This window comes from Cryptomeria japonica, chromosome 8 (assembly GCF_030272615.1).
Source record: "Cryptomeria japonica chromosome 8, Sugi_1.0, whole genome shotgun sequence".
Lineage (NCBI taxonomy): Eukaryota > Viridiplantae > Streptophyta > Pinopsida > Cupressales > Cupressaceae > Cryptomeria > Cryptomeria japonica.
The window spans coordinates 464626569-464640215 of record NC_081412.1 but is presented as its reverse complement, the minus strand read 5'-3'; the positions used below and the strand labels follow the sequence as shown (position 1 = coordinate 464640215).

The 13647-nt window shown below is 38.0% G+C and overlaps 1 protein-coding gene across 3 annotated transcripts in view; it reads left to right on the top strand.

Moving 5' to 3' along the window:
• The window catches only part of LOC131034951 (eyes absent homolog), a 142747-nt gene that overhangs the window by 29996 nt on the left and 99104 nt on the right, over positions 1 to 13647 (top strand). For all 3 annotated transcript variants that reach the window (XM_057966565.2, XM_057966566.2, XM_057966564.2), the window contains exons 3-4: positions 3578 to 3889; positions 4121 to 4288. In XM_057966565.2, the coding sequence (XP_057822548.2) occupies positions 3578 to 3889; positions 4121 to 4288 (480 nt within the window). The remainder of the gene's footprint in view (positions 1 to 3577; positions 3890 to 4120; positions 4289 to 13647) is intronic.

The following is a 13647-nucleotide window of genomic DNA, read 5'->3' as shown; positions in this document are numbered from 1 at the left end:
CGCGGCGTAAGGGATAAGTTTCTGAACTGATCCCGGGTCTCTTCGACTAGATTCCTCCGTAACCTTGTTTCCTCCAAAAACTCTTTGTGGCTTCTCACCCTACGGTGTTCTGGCGACGCATAGAAATTTCCCTCGGCTTCTGCCCCCTCCGTGACACCTCCTTGGTTCCCTTCGGGCAACCCTTCGGCAGGTTGTCCTTCGGCAAGTTGCCTCAGCCTCCGTCTACGTTCTACTTGTTGCTCCAGAATCAAGGCCCTCTGCGCGGCCTCCCACTCCTCTGTTTGTGCTTTCTTATTTCTATCTTTGTTTAATAGGTTGGGCATTAATTCCCGTACATTTCCATAAATAACAACACATAAAAACAGAACACTCTATTAATTCATCTCATCAGCTACAACTTGTGTCAATATTATGACACCTTTATTCAATTATAGAATGTTCTTTTATCCCTCTGGGATTCAGGGTTCAATTTCCTCTTGGCCTCGTACCATCACGCTCCGCTTCCCGACGGCTGCTTTCTTCGTACTGTTGGAGGATTTGTTGGCGTCGCTCTTCCTGGGCAATCTCCTCCGGGCGAGTTCGTTGTGCCAGTGATGCCTGTGCAAGCAACCGGGGGAGGTGGTTCATCAATCGATTTACTGCCGGGCTAACTTCCAGTGCTATCCACACGACACTTGTTGAGATTTCAGCCTCCGTGGCCTCCCTTCGGATGTAGGTCTCGATGGCCACCTGAAGGAGGATTGAGAATTCCCTTGTTGGAGTGTCTTCTCCGTGGTAGAGCTCTGTTTGCGCGTCGTCGGCCTCTGGGTTTATCTCACCAACGGGTAGGCCCATCGTGTCCGTGCGCCATCCGCTCCTTCCTTTCCCGAGCATGTCTCGGCAACGGCTCAAAATGTTTGCCTCACTGGCTAAACAGAAAGAGTACAGAAGTAATGCAGAAATGAACAATGCAAGTACAAGATGAATACGAGAATAAACTTTCCATTAATGACTCAGAATGCACCCAATGTCCATAGTATTATTTGTCATAAAACATCCCCTCCTTCAATACCCGCATGTAGTACAATATATAACAGCCGAAGGGGTGCGACACAACTGTCGCGACTCCAACTACCTACCCGTCGGCCAATTAACTACTGACAAATAACATTACTACCAAAACATAAGATATACATATTTCCCGACAACAGTGATCATGAAGCTTGTTTAGTATCTTAAGATTTAATGATTCTATTTGTAGTTAAGACTGCATTGTTCAAATGAACCTTAAATCAGTGTCACCCTAGCATGATTGCAAATGATAAGGATAGATGATGCTTATGACCCTACAAGATTCGATAATGTGGTCGAACAAAAGGTAACAATACCTTTTGGCAAGTGGAGGATGATCTTTAGATTCTTGTCCAATTAAAGGAAGCACCCGCAAAAGATATCTTGATGAAGGGAGCTTGTGAATTGAGTGGATTTCTTGATAAATGCTATTAGTAGAATTGATAGTGCACTCTTGCTCTTCAATTGTTTTTGAATCTTGTTTTTTATTCTGAGCAGTCCTTATAAGTGGAGGATGGTATATTATGTTGACCTCACTATCTCTAGCTTCATTGGTCACATGGCTTAAGGTTTCTCTTTGGCCAAATGAGTGTATGATCTCACTGGCTATAGATTGAGATGGCCATCATATTCCTCACCATGGTTGGATATACCATCTTTGCTCCTTCCAAGATGTGGACACCGAGAAGCATTTTATCTTTAGATTCACCATTTACTATAAGATTAAGGGTAGATAGTAATGCCTCTAGAGAGACCTAGGCAATGATCTCTTTACTTTCATTAGATATCCATATTAGCTGTGTTTGGATCTTTATTTTCGAGAGGCCATCATCCTTCGGCACAAATCCTTAAATGAGGTTTATTGGGATTCTAGAGCCCCCAAGTTGATCACCTCCTTCCAGCAACAACTCTAAACGACATTTATATATTGCTACTTCTCATATGGATGTACATTGTAGATAGATCTGTGAGATAATGTTTCTCACAAATTTTCCCTCAACATGTTCTTCATTTACTGCACTTTCATAAGCATCAAGCCTTCAAGTCTGCCCCCTTTAATAGTTCAAACAGCAATCAGGTCCACACCCTAGGTCTGCATTATATTGTATCTGAAGTCTGCACCTTTGCTGGACTGCAACCTTAGCACCTTGACCTAGATCAGTTCACTCTCCTTATGATGATATTTGCACCTGAAATTCGCACCTTTAATGGCAGATATAGTTCGCTAATATTGCTTCTTCAACTTCGCATTTTGGCAGATGTATATTTCGCATGGAAGGATATTAATTGTGTGTTGAATGAGGTGAATGTGTCTTTACTTATATGTGATGCAAGATCCATTTATGTCGGCCTATGATAAATTAATAACCTTTAATTTATTGTATCTCTTTAACCAAAATGCTTTATAGGGTCGGCCCTATTCATGTTAGCATGTTATCTTGCATGTAGCGTGGGGTTTTATGAAGTGCCGTGAGATATAGGGCCCAGCCCTACACGTTGAAGAAGGGGCTGGCCCCTTGGGTGGATTCCAATGTTGCCCAAGGCAATTGGAATCCGCCATTCCCTAATTACAATCAACAATTTTCCTGCAGTTGTATGATGGGTTGGCCCTAACTTCAGTTCAACTTGACTTGTACTAGTGTTTGTGCTAACGTACTGTGTTCTGATAGATTTGAGGCCAGAGATACATTTCTAAGTTTTCATGGACGTAAAACCACTCATGCTTAAGTTGAGTTTTACTGTTTATTACACTCTCAAAGATACCCTGACTAGAAATAAGGGTTTTGGCATTGAAAATTTATTTGTGGAGCTCTCTCATGTCTGGAATGTAGAGCTTGCCTGGAAGTTGTCGTCTGTGTACATGTTCTAAATGTATCATATTTTTTCAAAGCATAATCTATATGCCAAGATATTTAGATTCTAGAATGAAAAGCAATATGCTGTTATTTATTTGAAAATATTTTTACTGGCATGAATGCACACGAGTATAAGAGATTATATTGCCATGAATATAGCACATGCCTTCCAAAATTCATACATTCTCGCATGACTAGAACTATGTTTATATCCTAAATGCCATAGTCTTGTAATATGCTTATTAAGAAACAGCAGAACCACAATGTATGTATTTTCCTAATGACTCATTGTATTGATTAGCTTTTGGAGTGTACACACAGTGCAGCTTATTACTGTGGCTAAAATGTTTGGTAGACCATCTTATTGATGATTTGATTTTAAAAATAAAATACTAGTTTGCATGGAGTTGTGTGCGTTGCAGATTATTTAATATCACACAGCTGAACATATCCTTTGTCTGCATTTCAGATTGCACCTCCTCTTTTATACAGCAATGTTCCCATTGTGATCCCATTGTGAAGGTGCTTAAAATTTCATCTTGGAAAGGAGAATAGGAATGTTGACAATACTGCCATTTTGCATTGGTTAGTGACTGACAATTGACTAGTGAGTTCGTTGCCACAAAGACTGTTTTGGGAAACACTCACAAGATTTAAATAATTCAATGCAGGATACAGATGTGCTTTTGGATACGGGCACCCTGGTGCATGGAAGAGGAAAGGAATGCTTAATAAACCATTCCAATCCTTTTGGTGTACATACTACAGTGGTTCCTAAGGAAGATACAAATAAAACCAAAAATAAGAGGACTGTCTATATTTGGGATATGGATGAGACACTTATTTTGCTCAAATCTTTGCTCAATGGAAAGTATGCTGAACCGTTCAGTGGGTCAAAGGATGTTCAGCATGGCATAAAGATTGGAAGGCGATGGGAAAGACACATTCTTCAAGTCTGTGATGAATTTTTCTATTATGAGCAGGTCTGTTATGAGCTTTATTAACATTTTTCTCCTCCTCCTAAAGGGATATGATTGACAATTACTTTTTTGGATCCATTGTTGTCTTATTAGTTATTACTGTTGTCATTGGTTTCAAAAACATATACATTTTTCAAGATGCTAAAATATATAATATTAGCTATATTCAGGAAATGTCTGGATTTTGGAATATGCGTTTCTTTGAGTGTTAATTTGACAGTTTTGTGGAAACAGGTTGAAAACTTCAATGAGTCACATCTGGATGCATGGAGTGACTATGATGATGGCATGGATCTATCAAATTATGATTTCAATAATGACAACTTAGCTGAGCCTAGTGATGATGTAAACAGGAGAAAACATGCCTACCGTTACCGTTGTATACGCAATAAGTTTGTTCAGGTGCGAATACTGAAGCCATACTAATCAGTGGGCTAAAGATGCAGAATAAATAAATTTCATGACATCAAATTGTAGATTTTGGATGTTGATTTATAGGCACACCCAAGACACCCGTTTGCTAATATAAACCTCATTTTAAACAAATCTATGTCAATTTGATGTTAAAAATCAGAAAATAAAAATCATAACAACACGCACAAACTTGTGGATAAAACAACATACACAAACTTGCTGATTTTTATTGCCAGCAATTTAAAAGCATTACATCTTGTTTTCTCTCGTCAAAGCACATCCCATAAATGCTGTCAATCTTTCAACCCTACATGCAGCCATTTAACACTATATTTGCTGATATTTACTACATAAAATGGACCCCAACACAAAACCAAATCCCACCATATGAAATGCAACACTAAATCCAATCATGGGCAAACATTGATAGAGTTTCCACTCATAGAATTCACTCTTCAACCCTACAGAAACACAACATCAGTGCTGATTTCTCCTCATATTGATATTCGTTTAGAGGTAAACTGTTTTCTTGAGAATTATTTTATTTACATTATTTTTGTTTGAAAAGCTATTGTTTTTGCTTAACGAGTTATTTTTTTTTACTTTAGAACTATTAAAGAATCATTTTATTTTATTTATTTTGTTTTTATTTGAATTGTTATTATATTTACTTAAGGGTTATCTTATTTTACTTTATAACTATTTAAGAATTATTTAATTTAATTTACATTTGTTTATTGAAGAGCTATTTTTATTTACTTTATAGTTATTTTATTTCTCATGGGCTTCTTTAATATAAGACTTAAGCTTTAATATTCACTTAAATAAAATAGCTCTAAACAGATATTAGGGCAAATCGATACTGTTATTCCTGTTGATAATATATATAGTGTCGGTAGTAATCCTACAGGCTGACTAACTGAGACCAAATATGTGAATGGCCTATCGGCCTTACATATTTGGTAAACCGATTATTTACTGTCACCATGCTTTATACACTATTCGTTTAATTCTTATATGCATGATTAATAAGCAAACTAATATTAATTTAAATCGGTATGTGTATAACCGATTGGGCCTTGATTAAATATTTGTTAAGTTTTGAAAGGGCCGACTTATGAAGAGACATACTGTTTAAGGGCTGACTCTTGGTGAAAGGGTGCCACGCATATATATATTTGAGAGGAACGATCTTATTGATGAGGAGGATTATCAAATAAGAAAGGCAGATCGATATTATAAGATCAGATCGACTTGATAATAATTATAAAGGCAGATCGCTGTGTACAACAGATTGAACATACTGAAGGCAGTTTGAATTATACAAGACACACAAGAAGATCGATTAGAAGAGCAAACAGATCCGCCTTCACCTTCAGCCTGTGCATTATCATCTACAGTTCGTGTTTGGTCTACTGCTGATCGTCTTACATAGCAGATTGACTTCATTCTTCAGCCACATCGAATTCATTAGATGAGCAAACTTATTACGTACAGATCGTATTCTTTGTATGGCAAATTAACTTGTTCATATAGCTTCAAGAAGTGAAGCAATACTGTAAAGTCATATCCAGATTTGATATATATATATATATATATATATATATATATATATCATGGATATAATTTCCGTGCTCGGGGGAGATGATAACAATATATCGTTTATGGTTGGGAGGGCAACAATGATGAGAATCATTGTCCGTGGTTAATCGAGCACACCCTATGATCACTGTGCATGGTCATCTTCTTGTGATCCTAGTATTGTAACAAAATCAACAATTCCTTGCAAAAACAACATCAATGCTGATTTTTCCTTAGTCTTCTGTCTTTTGCATACTCCTTAGTTCTCTCATTTGAGCTCCCAATGACCTGCAAGCAAAAAAGAACTCTCTATCTTCTTCCTACATTGTGTCACTCTCTCTTGGAAGCGAGTTTATTTTCAATCTCAACATAGGTTTTTATGCATCTCTCCAAGTGTGGTGCCAAAACAAGAAATTTATATCTCTTTCGTGAGGTGGTAATACTCTTCAAGGAACCCAAATAGCAATAATAAAATTTTAAAAATATCCTCTTTCCCAAATATGGCTTCCATCTTCAAGAGGAATATGAAGCAAAGATGGGAATATTCATTGTTCCTAGGGAATGTGTTGTTGCCTGTTTTTTGTCATTTTTGAGTTGGGGATATATTAAGTATGGGAGAAGTTAAGATCTTTGGTGATGTCCTAGGGGTGCCTTTTGCTCTATGTGGGATATCTCCTTGGAATTCCCTTTAGATGGAAACCCTAGGGAAATGCGAGGGTATCCCCAATGACCCTAGTATGTCTAACATCTCTTGCATTGAGTTACTTTAGAACATGCCCAAAAAATACTTTTTCTTGTTTAAAAAAACCTAAACAATTGTTGCCTCTCCACCGCTCCGATCACCTCCATCAAAGCCTCCCAACACGAAAAAGTAGATTCTTGCTCTAACCCTTTATCATTTCCTTGTTTCTATTTGCTTTTTCAATAATTGAGTTTTACAAACAAGAAGAGAGTTGAATAATTGAAAACTGAAGAGGTGTGAAGAAAAACAAAGATGGAAAGAGGAATAGGAAAAGGAGGAATCAGCTGAGGAAGGACAGCATTACAAGAGTTAATGCGCACTTTTTACATACCTTTGATAAAGGTGCTGGGCCTTGTGGAAAGCTCACTCTTGACGAGAGGTTTGAGATGATCAAATAATTTTAAGGGCATATCACTATACCAATAGTTTCTTGTACACCATGAGGTTCAAGTAGACCACCTTCATTTTTTGTTGTCATCACTTAATTTTATGTGCAATTGAGGGAGGTCACCGATGAGGCTATTGCCAATTTCTGTTTTGGTAATGACATTCCTTTCCATGTTTCTCAATCTCTTTTTAACTTAAGAGTGTATCAACGAATGAGTTGAAAATTTAACTAGAGTCGCAATTTGACAGCATAAATATGAAATTAAATTGCCAAAAGAGATATCAATAGCTATTTTTGTTTGAGCACCAAGCTCAAAATTAGAGACATTATCATCTATTTTTGTTTGAGCACAAAGCTCAATATTAGAGTCATCATCATCTTCATTTGATATCTAGGAAACTTTTTCCTAGCCTCTACATCCCGTTGATGTGTGTTCTATGCACATGCAAGCATTAGAATAAAATACCAAAGTACTTTACCCTCTCTTGAACAAAATCACCTCAGATGCTAAGGGTAAGATCAACTAAAATGATTCCAAGGTTTCTACAGTCAGGTCTTGACGAGTGGGTAACTCAATGGTCGATGTGAATTGCTGTTTTCACTTGGGAACTTACATAGTTGTTCGGATCAACTTCACTTATCATGAATGTGGAATGAGTATGCTGACAACTTAGGATTTGGCAATGTAGTTCTTGACTCAATTCTAACAACTTTTTAAAAAGGACAAAAGAGAGTAGGGATAGGAATTCTATTCTAAACCTAGAATGCAAGAAGTGATGAACAAAATTCAGTGGAATCAAACTAGGCAAGGTCTCACCATCAAGTCAAACAGATTTTGACACAAGCTTAGTGCAATCATCTAAGGTATATTTCATAGATTTTCAAATTACTACCATCAAGCATTGATACCACCCAAGTTGATGCATAACAATAGATGCATAAAAATTGAAGTTAAGTTTGCATAAATTTCCAATTGACCACGCACGACGCACATACAATCAGCAAGAGGCTAGTGGTATGGATTAATGGATTTCACACAAATACGTTCAACAATTCTTTCATTCAACCTAACAAACATTGAAAGAATTCCAATCTAAAATTCTAATCTAACTTGGAGGAATTGAGAACCTTGAATGCAAGACAACACCATCAAGTCGAACAATGATTTATATTCAAATCTGCAACATCTACCAACAATTCTCAAAAATCTCTCCCTTACAAATGAGAGGCAATGAGGTATATATAGTCTCATACAAAATGGATGCCCAAGATTCAATGAAAATCAAGGGCCAAGATAATGCCAACAAAGCCCTAGAGTTGTCGTAATTAGGGTTTACATAAAAATGGAGCCACCAACATATGGCCCAATAGAAAGACACCTAGTCATCAAATAGGGAATCTTCTAGAAGATTCCGCACTGCATCTCTTTCTCTCACAACATAATCCAAGAATCTAGCTAATACAAAATCTAACTCCTCCATGGAAATGGTGGGTAAGGTATCCTGCTGTAAATCAATCACGTCCAACACATCCGAGCAAGCATCCAAGGTGTTCTCCCAATCTGGCATGAGCTTTTGCGAATTGTGAACATTAATCAACAAAGAGACCAAATCATCTATCTGACCCTTCTTCAAAGAGTCCAATTGATTGAAATACATGAACTTCATTTTGTCTCTCAATTCTGTTATGTGTAATCCACTGGCTTCACTGACATCAACTCCCAATAATTCCTCATTTGAGGCAAGCATCTTCGAATGAATATCATGAATTGATCCTTCCATCTCTGCACAACTCTTTTGTGCGCTCTCATAAGTTGATTTCTTCATGGCTAATGAACAATACTAGACATGGAAATCGTATCTATCTCCATTATGCACAATATTCTCCCTGATCAATGTGGTCATAGGAACTTTCTTCAAAGCTTTGAGGCGTGGAATAGTCTTCTCCTGAATAGGTCGGAATTCCTCCCAAACTCCCTCTAGATACTGCATCCTGAACATGAGTGTCGTTGTCTTGTCAAAAGCCTGGACAAAATGAGTAAGGAAATCATCCGCTTGTCTCTTTGTATCTTCAATCCATTTCTCCACCTCCGAGAGTGTATCTTTCGCTGCCTCATAATGTGTATGTAGTCCACGATCAACTGCAATAGGGGAAATAAGGGTGGGATTTTCACGCCTTATCCCTGCAATGTACTCTCTAAGTTTGATATCTCTTCTTTGTACTTCTCTCTTTTTTCAATCTCCCAGTCCAATCTTGCACTGATTGCCTTGAGAGCATCACCAACCTCCTGGAACTCCTGCTCTTTTGTAGTACGACCAAGGGCAATTGAAGTAATCTGGAAATCCATGGGAGTAGCAATGTTCGTCGTCACATCTCCAATAGGAACATCCACCTGCGCAATCCGCATTCCTGTCTCATCTCTAGCTATACGTCATAAAATCTCAGCTTTCTTAGATTCTTTCTCCTTGTTGCTTTTAGCTAAGTAGTCATCAATGTCGTCAATAGGCTGCACCTCTACCATCTTCTTACTTTTCTCCATACTCTTCATTAGCTAATCAGGAATAGCGGCCATCTCCATACCATCATCGAGACATATCTTTCTATCAAGCTCTCTCAACGCTGAGATAACATCATCATCATCATCATCATCAGGATTATCCTTGGTCAAATCGTATTCATTCTTCGCCAAACTAACCTCTAAGAGGATAGTAGGAGATCCCGACTGATCATCATCTTCATTAGGTGGAGCAGATGTAGCTGTGGCATGTAAATCCTGAACATTCTCTGTTAATATCATTGTGTTGGAACATTGCTCAAACTCCCTGTAATGTTCTGGCACTTCAACTTCCTTGATTGATGAGACACTGAGGGGAGGTGAAGGAATGATAGGTGAAGGAATGATAATCTTTTGTTTCTTCTTCTTAACCTCTTCAATCGTCTTCCTTCTAGCCTTGACTTCTCCTGGTGTGTTCTTCCTTTGCTTGGGAGCTTGACTCTCCTCATCCGCATGAATCTTGATATCACTGATAGTCCTTTGATCATCTTCGGAAGAGGAATCCTCCTGTTTCATCTTTTCATAAGTGAAGGTAACACCCATGTCAACTAACTTGTTCATCTGACTGTCTACCCATCCTCAGGAGAAACTCAAGACCTCTCTCATCAATACATTCAAATCTGTTTCAAGATCGCCTTCTTCATTTCATTCTCATATAGTGGATGCGTATGATCGTTGTCATCTAATATCTGATCGGGAACGAGGAAAAGTCCACACTTCCTCATGAAATCCACTGACATTCTGGACCACATTCTTCTTTTCATTGCTTGCTAGTCCATCAGGTTGGCCCAATAATCTTCTATGTCTACCTTGTGGATGAACTTATCTCCCCTGATCCTTCCAATTTTCTTATTCGGATCAAACCTTTCTCTTCTTTTGTATGTTGCAAATCGATAGAACACAAGTTCTTCAACTGCTGTGCTAGCTGCTGCGGCGGATTGGCAAACCTCCATTGTCTTCCCTACAGAAATAGGAAATGACATGCCCGTCCTATGTTTGTCCTTCTGGATAGAATCAAACTCCAGAAGCTGTCTCACCACCTCCAGTAATATCATTCTGTTTGTAGGATACCTAGGAAGCTTGTAAGGTTCAGATTGAAATCCATGAATCCTTAGGTATGTGAAAGTGGGAAACTGTATGTACCACGATCCATATTTCTCTATCAGCTCTGTTGTCTCCTTGGACAACCTCCTGTGGATTTCGCCTTGCAACATTCACGTTATGTACATAGTGAATGCATCATTCACCCTCTTATAATCTTCAATTTGATACATGTTCAGTTGTGGATAACATTTATAACTCCTGAACTGTCCTTGTCCATTCCCGAATTCACCTCTGCATAACAATCCTTTGTAGGTAACAAATCGTGCAAGCAGGTACACCAAATAGGAAGTCATGGCGAATGACCTAAATGTCTCCACATTCCTCAGCTAAAAACCCAGATTGTCACTTATGATTTTCGACCAATTAATAAGTGTTCCTTTCAGACAATCCTGGATGAAATAGAACATCCATCCATCATATATTGCACCCTGCGACATCCCCATCACTCGGTTAAGCAGGAATACTAAATCACCATATTCATCTTTGAAATCTGCATGAGTGTCTTGGGAGCCTTGAAATGATGTGACCTAGGTTCGATCATCCATTCCTTGTTCCCTATGGTCTTGCAAGCATCCATCTTCTTCTTATATCTTTCTTCATATTCATCCTTGGTTCTATCTTTCATGTCTATTCCACGTGGAATTCCAAACACCTCAGCAATCGCATCCTCAGCAAGGTAGGCAATGATGGCACCCTTAGGAGTCTTGATCATTCGGGAGCGAGGATCATAACATCGTGCACACTCCAGGATTGACTCGCTACACTGCATGGACTGCAGAAATACAGCGGCCTAATAAATACCACTCTTCATAATGTTTACATAAGCTGGGGAAGGAATTTGGCTTCCAATTGCGATCATCCGCTGCCGCAGTTGGCCCATGTTCAGGAAATGCACGTTCGTGTCTATAATCTCCTTCCATCTGGATGACATCTTGGATTCTGGATAGAATTCCGTCTCAACTATCTTCTATTGTTCCCTCCGAATGCTAATTCTGGACTTCAACATTGCACTTGTATGAAGCTGAAAGTTAGACACTTTGTAAAACTTATCTTAATAATTATTTTCAGAATTGAATAAGTTCTGATTTCTTAATGATTTAGACAAATTTATGGATGGAAATCAGGAATTTTATCCATATTTAAAACAAAGTCTGAAAATAGAACAAAAATGTGCAAGATTAGGGTATGAAACCCTCATGAACTTCATTAAAATCATCAATTTTCAGACTTAGCAAAGTCTGAAGACACCTCCTTATACTTAGAAATTTTATCAAAATTAGAGTGCAAAGGAGTATACCGGATCGGGAAATGAACTAGGAAAGGTGTGAAAAGTAGTGTTTTCACTCAAACGTTGTCTGAGGACACCTTCCCAAAGTCAACAATGGTTGCCAGCAAGTCTGAAGACAACCAACACCTCTAGGAATGATAGTAAACTCAAAAAATTGCCATGAAATAGTGCAAAAATGCACTCCAAGTGAAATCGCCTAAATAGGTAAGTGGCTGGAAATGAATGTTTTCTGAGGACAGCCCCTTGACAATGGAGTTTCAGACCTGCAACAACATTAAGAAGGTCTGAAAATGCTCTAAAACTCCTCAAAACCACCTCCAAACAAAAATCACCTAAGTTGGAACAAGCTGGTTGGTGAAAAAAAACTTCTGAAAACATGTTACCAACCAACAATGGAGGTCACACAAGCTGCAATAATGGTGTCAAACTCAGATCTGGAAGTTATCGCAACAAGGAATGACAATGGCAGCCACCAAGAATGAAGGAAATTCACCCAAAATGGTGTCAAATAATTTCCAAAATAAAATCTCCCCCTTTCAAGTATGGCTCCACCTCTCAAAACACACAAGTCTGAAAACATCTGCAAATAACTTCCTCCAATGGCAGCCAAACAAATCACCCAAGGCTGGAAATGAAGAAAAATAAGCAATGAATTCAATTTCAGCCCCAAATGTGTCAACTTGACACTTCACCAAATTCGCTAGCTGGAGGAAAAATCGCCTAAGTCTGAAACACACTTGGCAAATATAATAATATTATATTGCTGGCCTCTCCTTTTTAAACTTGCTTTTGCCTTGAGTTTTCACCACACAAGCAATGTGGGATAAAACTTTGTTACTTATATTGCCTGGGGAAAATTGATTTGCTTCTAGAAGGTGAAAATCATTTAATATTCATTGCAAATCATTTATTAATTGTTTTTATTTTTTAAATAGTCATCACTTTTAAAACAATTAAATGTGGGGTCAATTTATTAAAAATATTTTTAAATTTAGATAAAAAATGACCTCTAGGGGAAAATCGATTTTAATTGGGATAAAAAATCCCAATAAAAAACCATTGAAAAATTATTAAATGCTCATTTGGGGGAAAATTGCCCCATGTTGGGATGAAAACCCCATCAAAATTTCATCAACTTTGCACAAAATTGTCTCCAAGGGAAAATCGATCTATGTCTGGAGTGAAAATTCCAATTCAAACTTGCCACCTAGCACAAAAAATCACCTTGGGGGAAAATTGACCCCAGTCTGGATAGTCATCCGGATTAAAATCCTCAAAATCTCGTCACAAAAGTCTTGGTGGAAAATCGATAGGCATCAAGAATCATCATTTTAGTCCTCATTAAAGTCATCCGTAGTCCTCGTGGAAAATCATGGGTTGTCAGGAAGAATTTCCACACTTAATCAAATTTATACCATCTAGGTGGAAAATTGCCCCATGTCTGGATAATGAGTGGGGGAAAAATTAGGTCCATCAGGAATCCAGGGGAAATTCACCACTAGTTAGGATTTTGAGTGGGGGAAAATAATGGGTCATCAGAATGTGGGGGGCAAAGAACCTCCCATTAGGAATTTTGACATTTTGACCCTTAGAATATGGAATTTCATCCGGAATTTAACAGTTTAACCACTCAAAATCATTTGGACACTTAGAATTTTTAATAAAACACATCGGGACTTACGCAAATTTA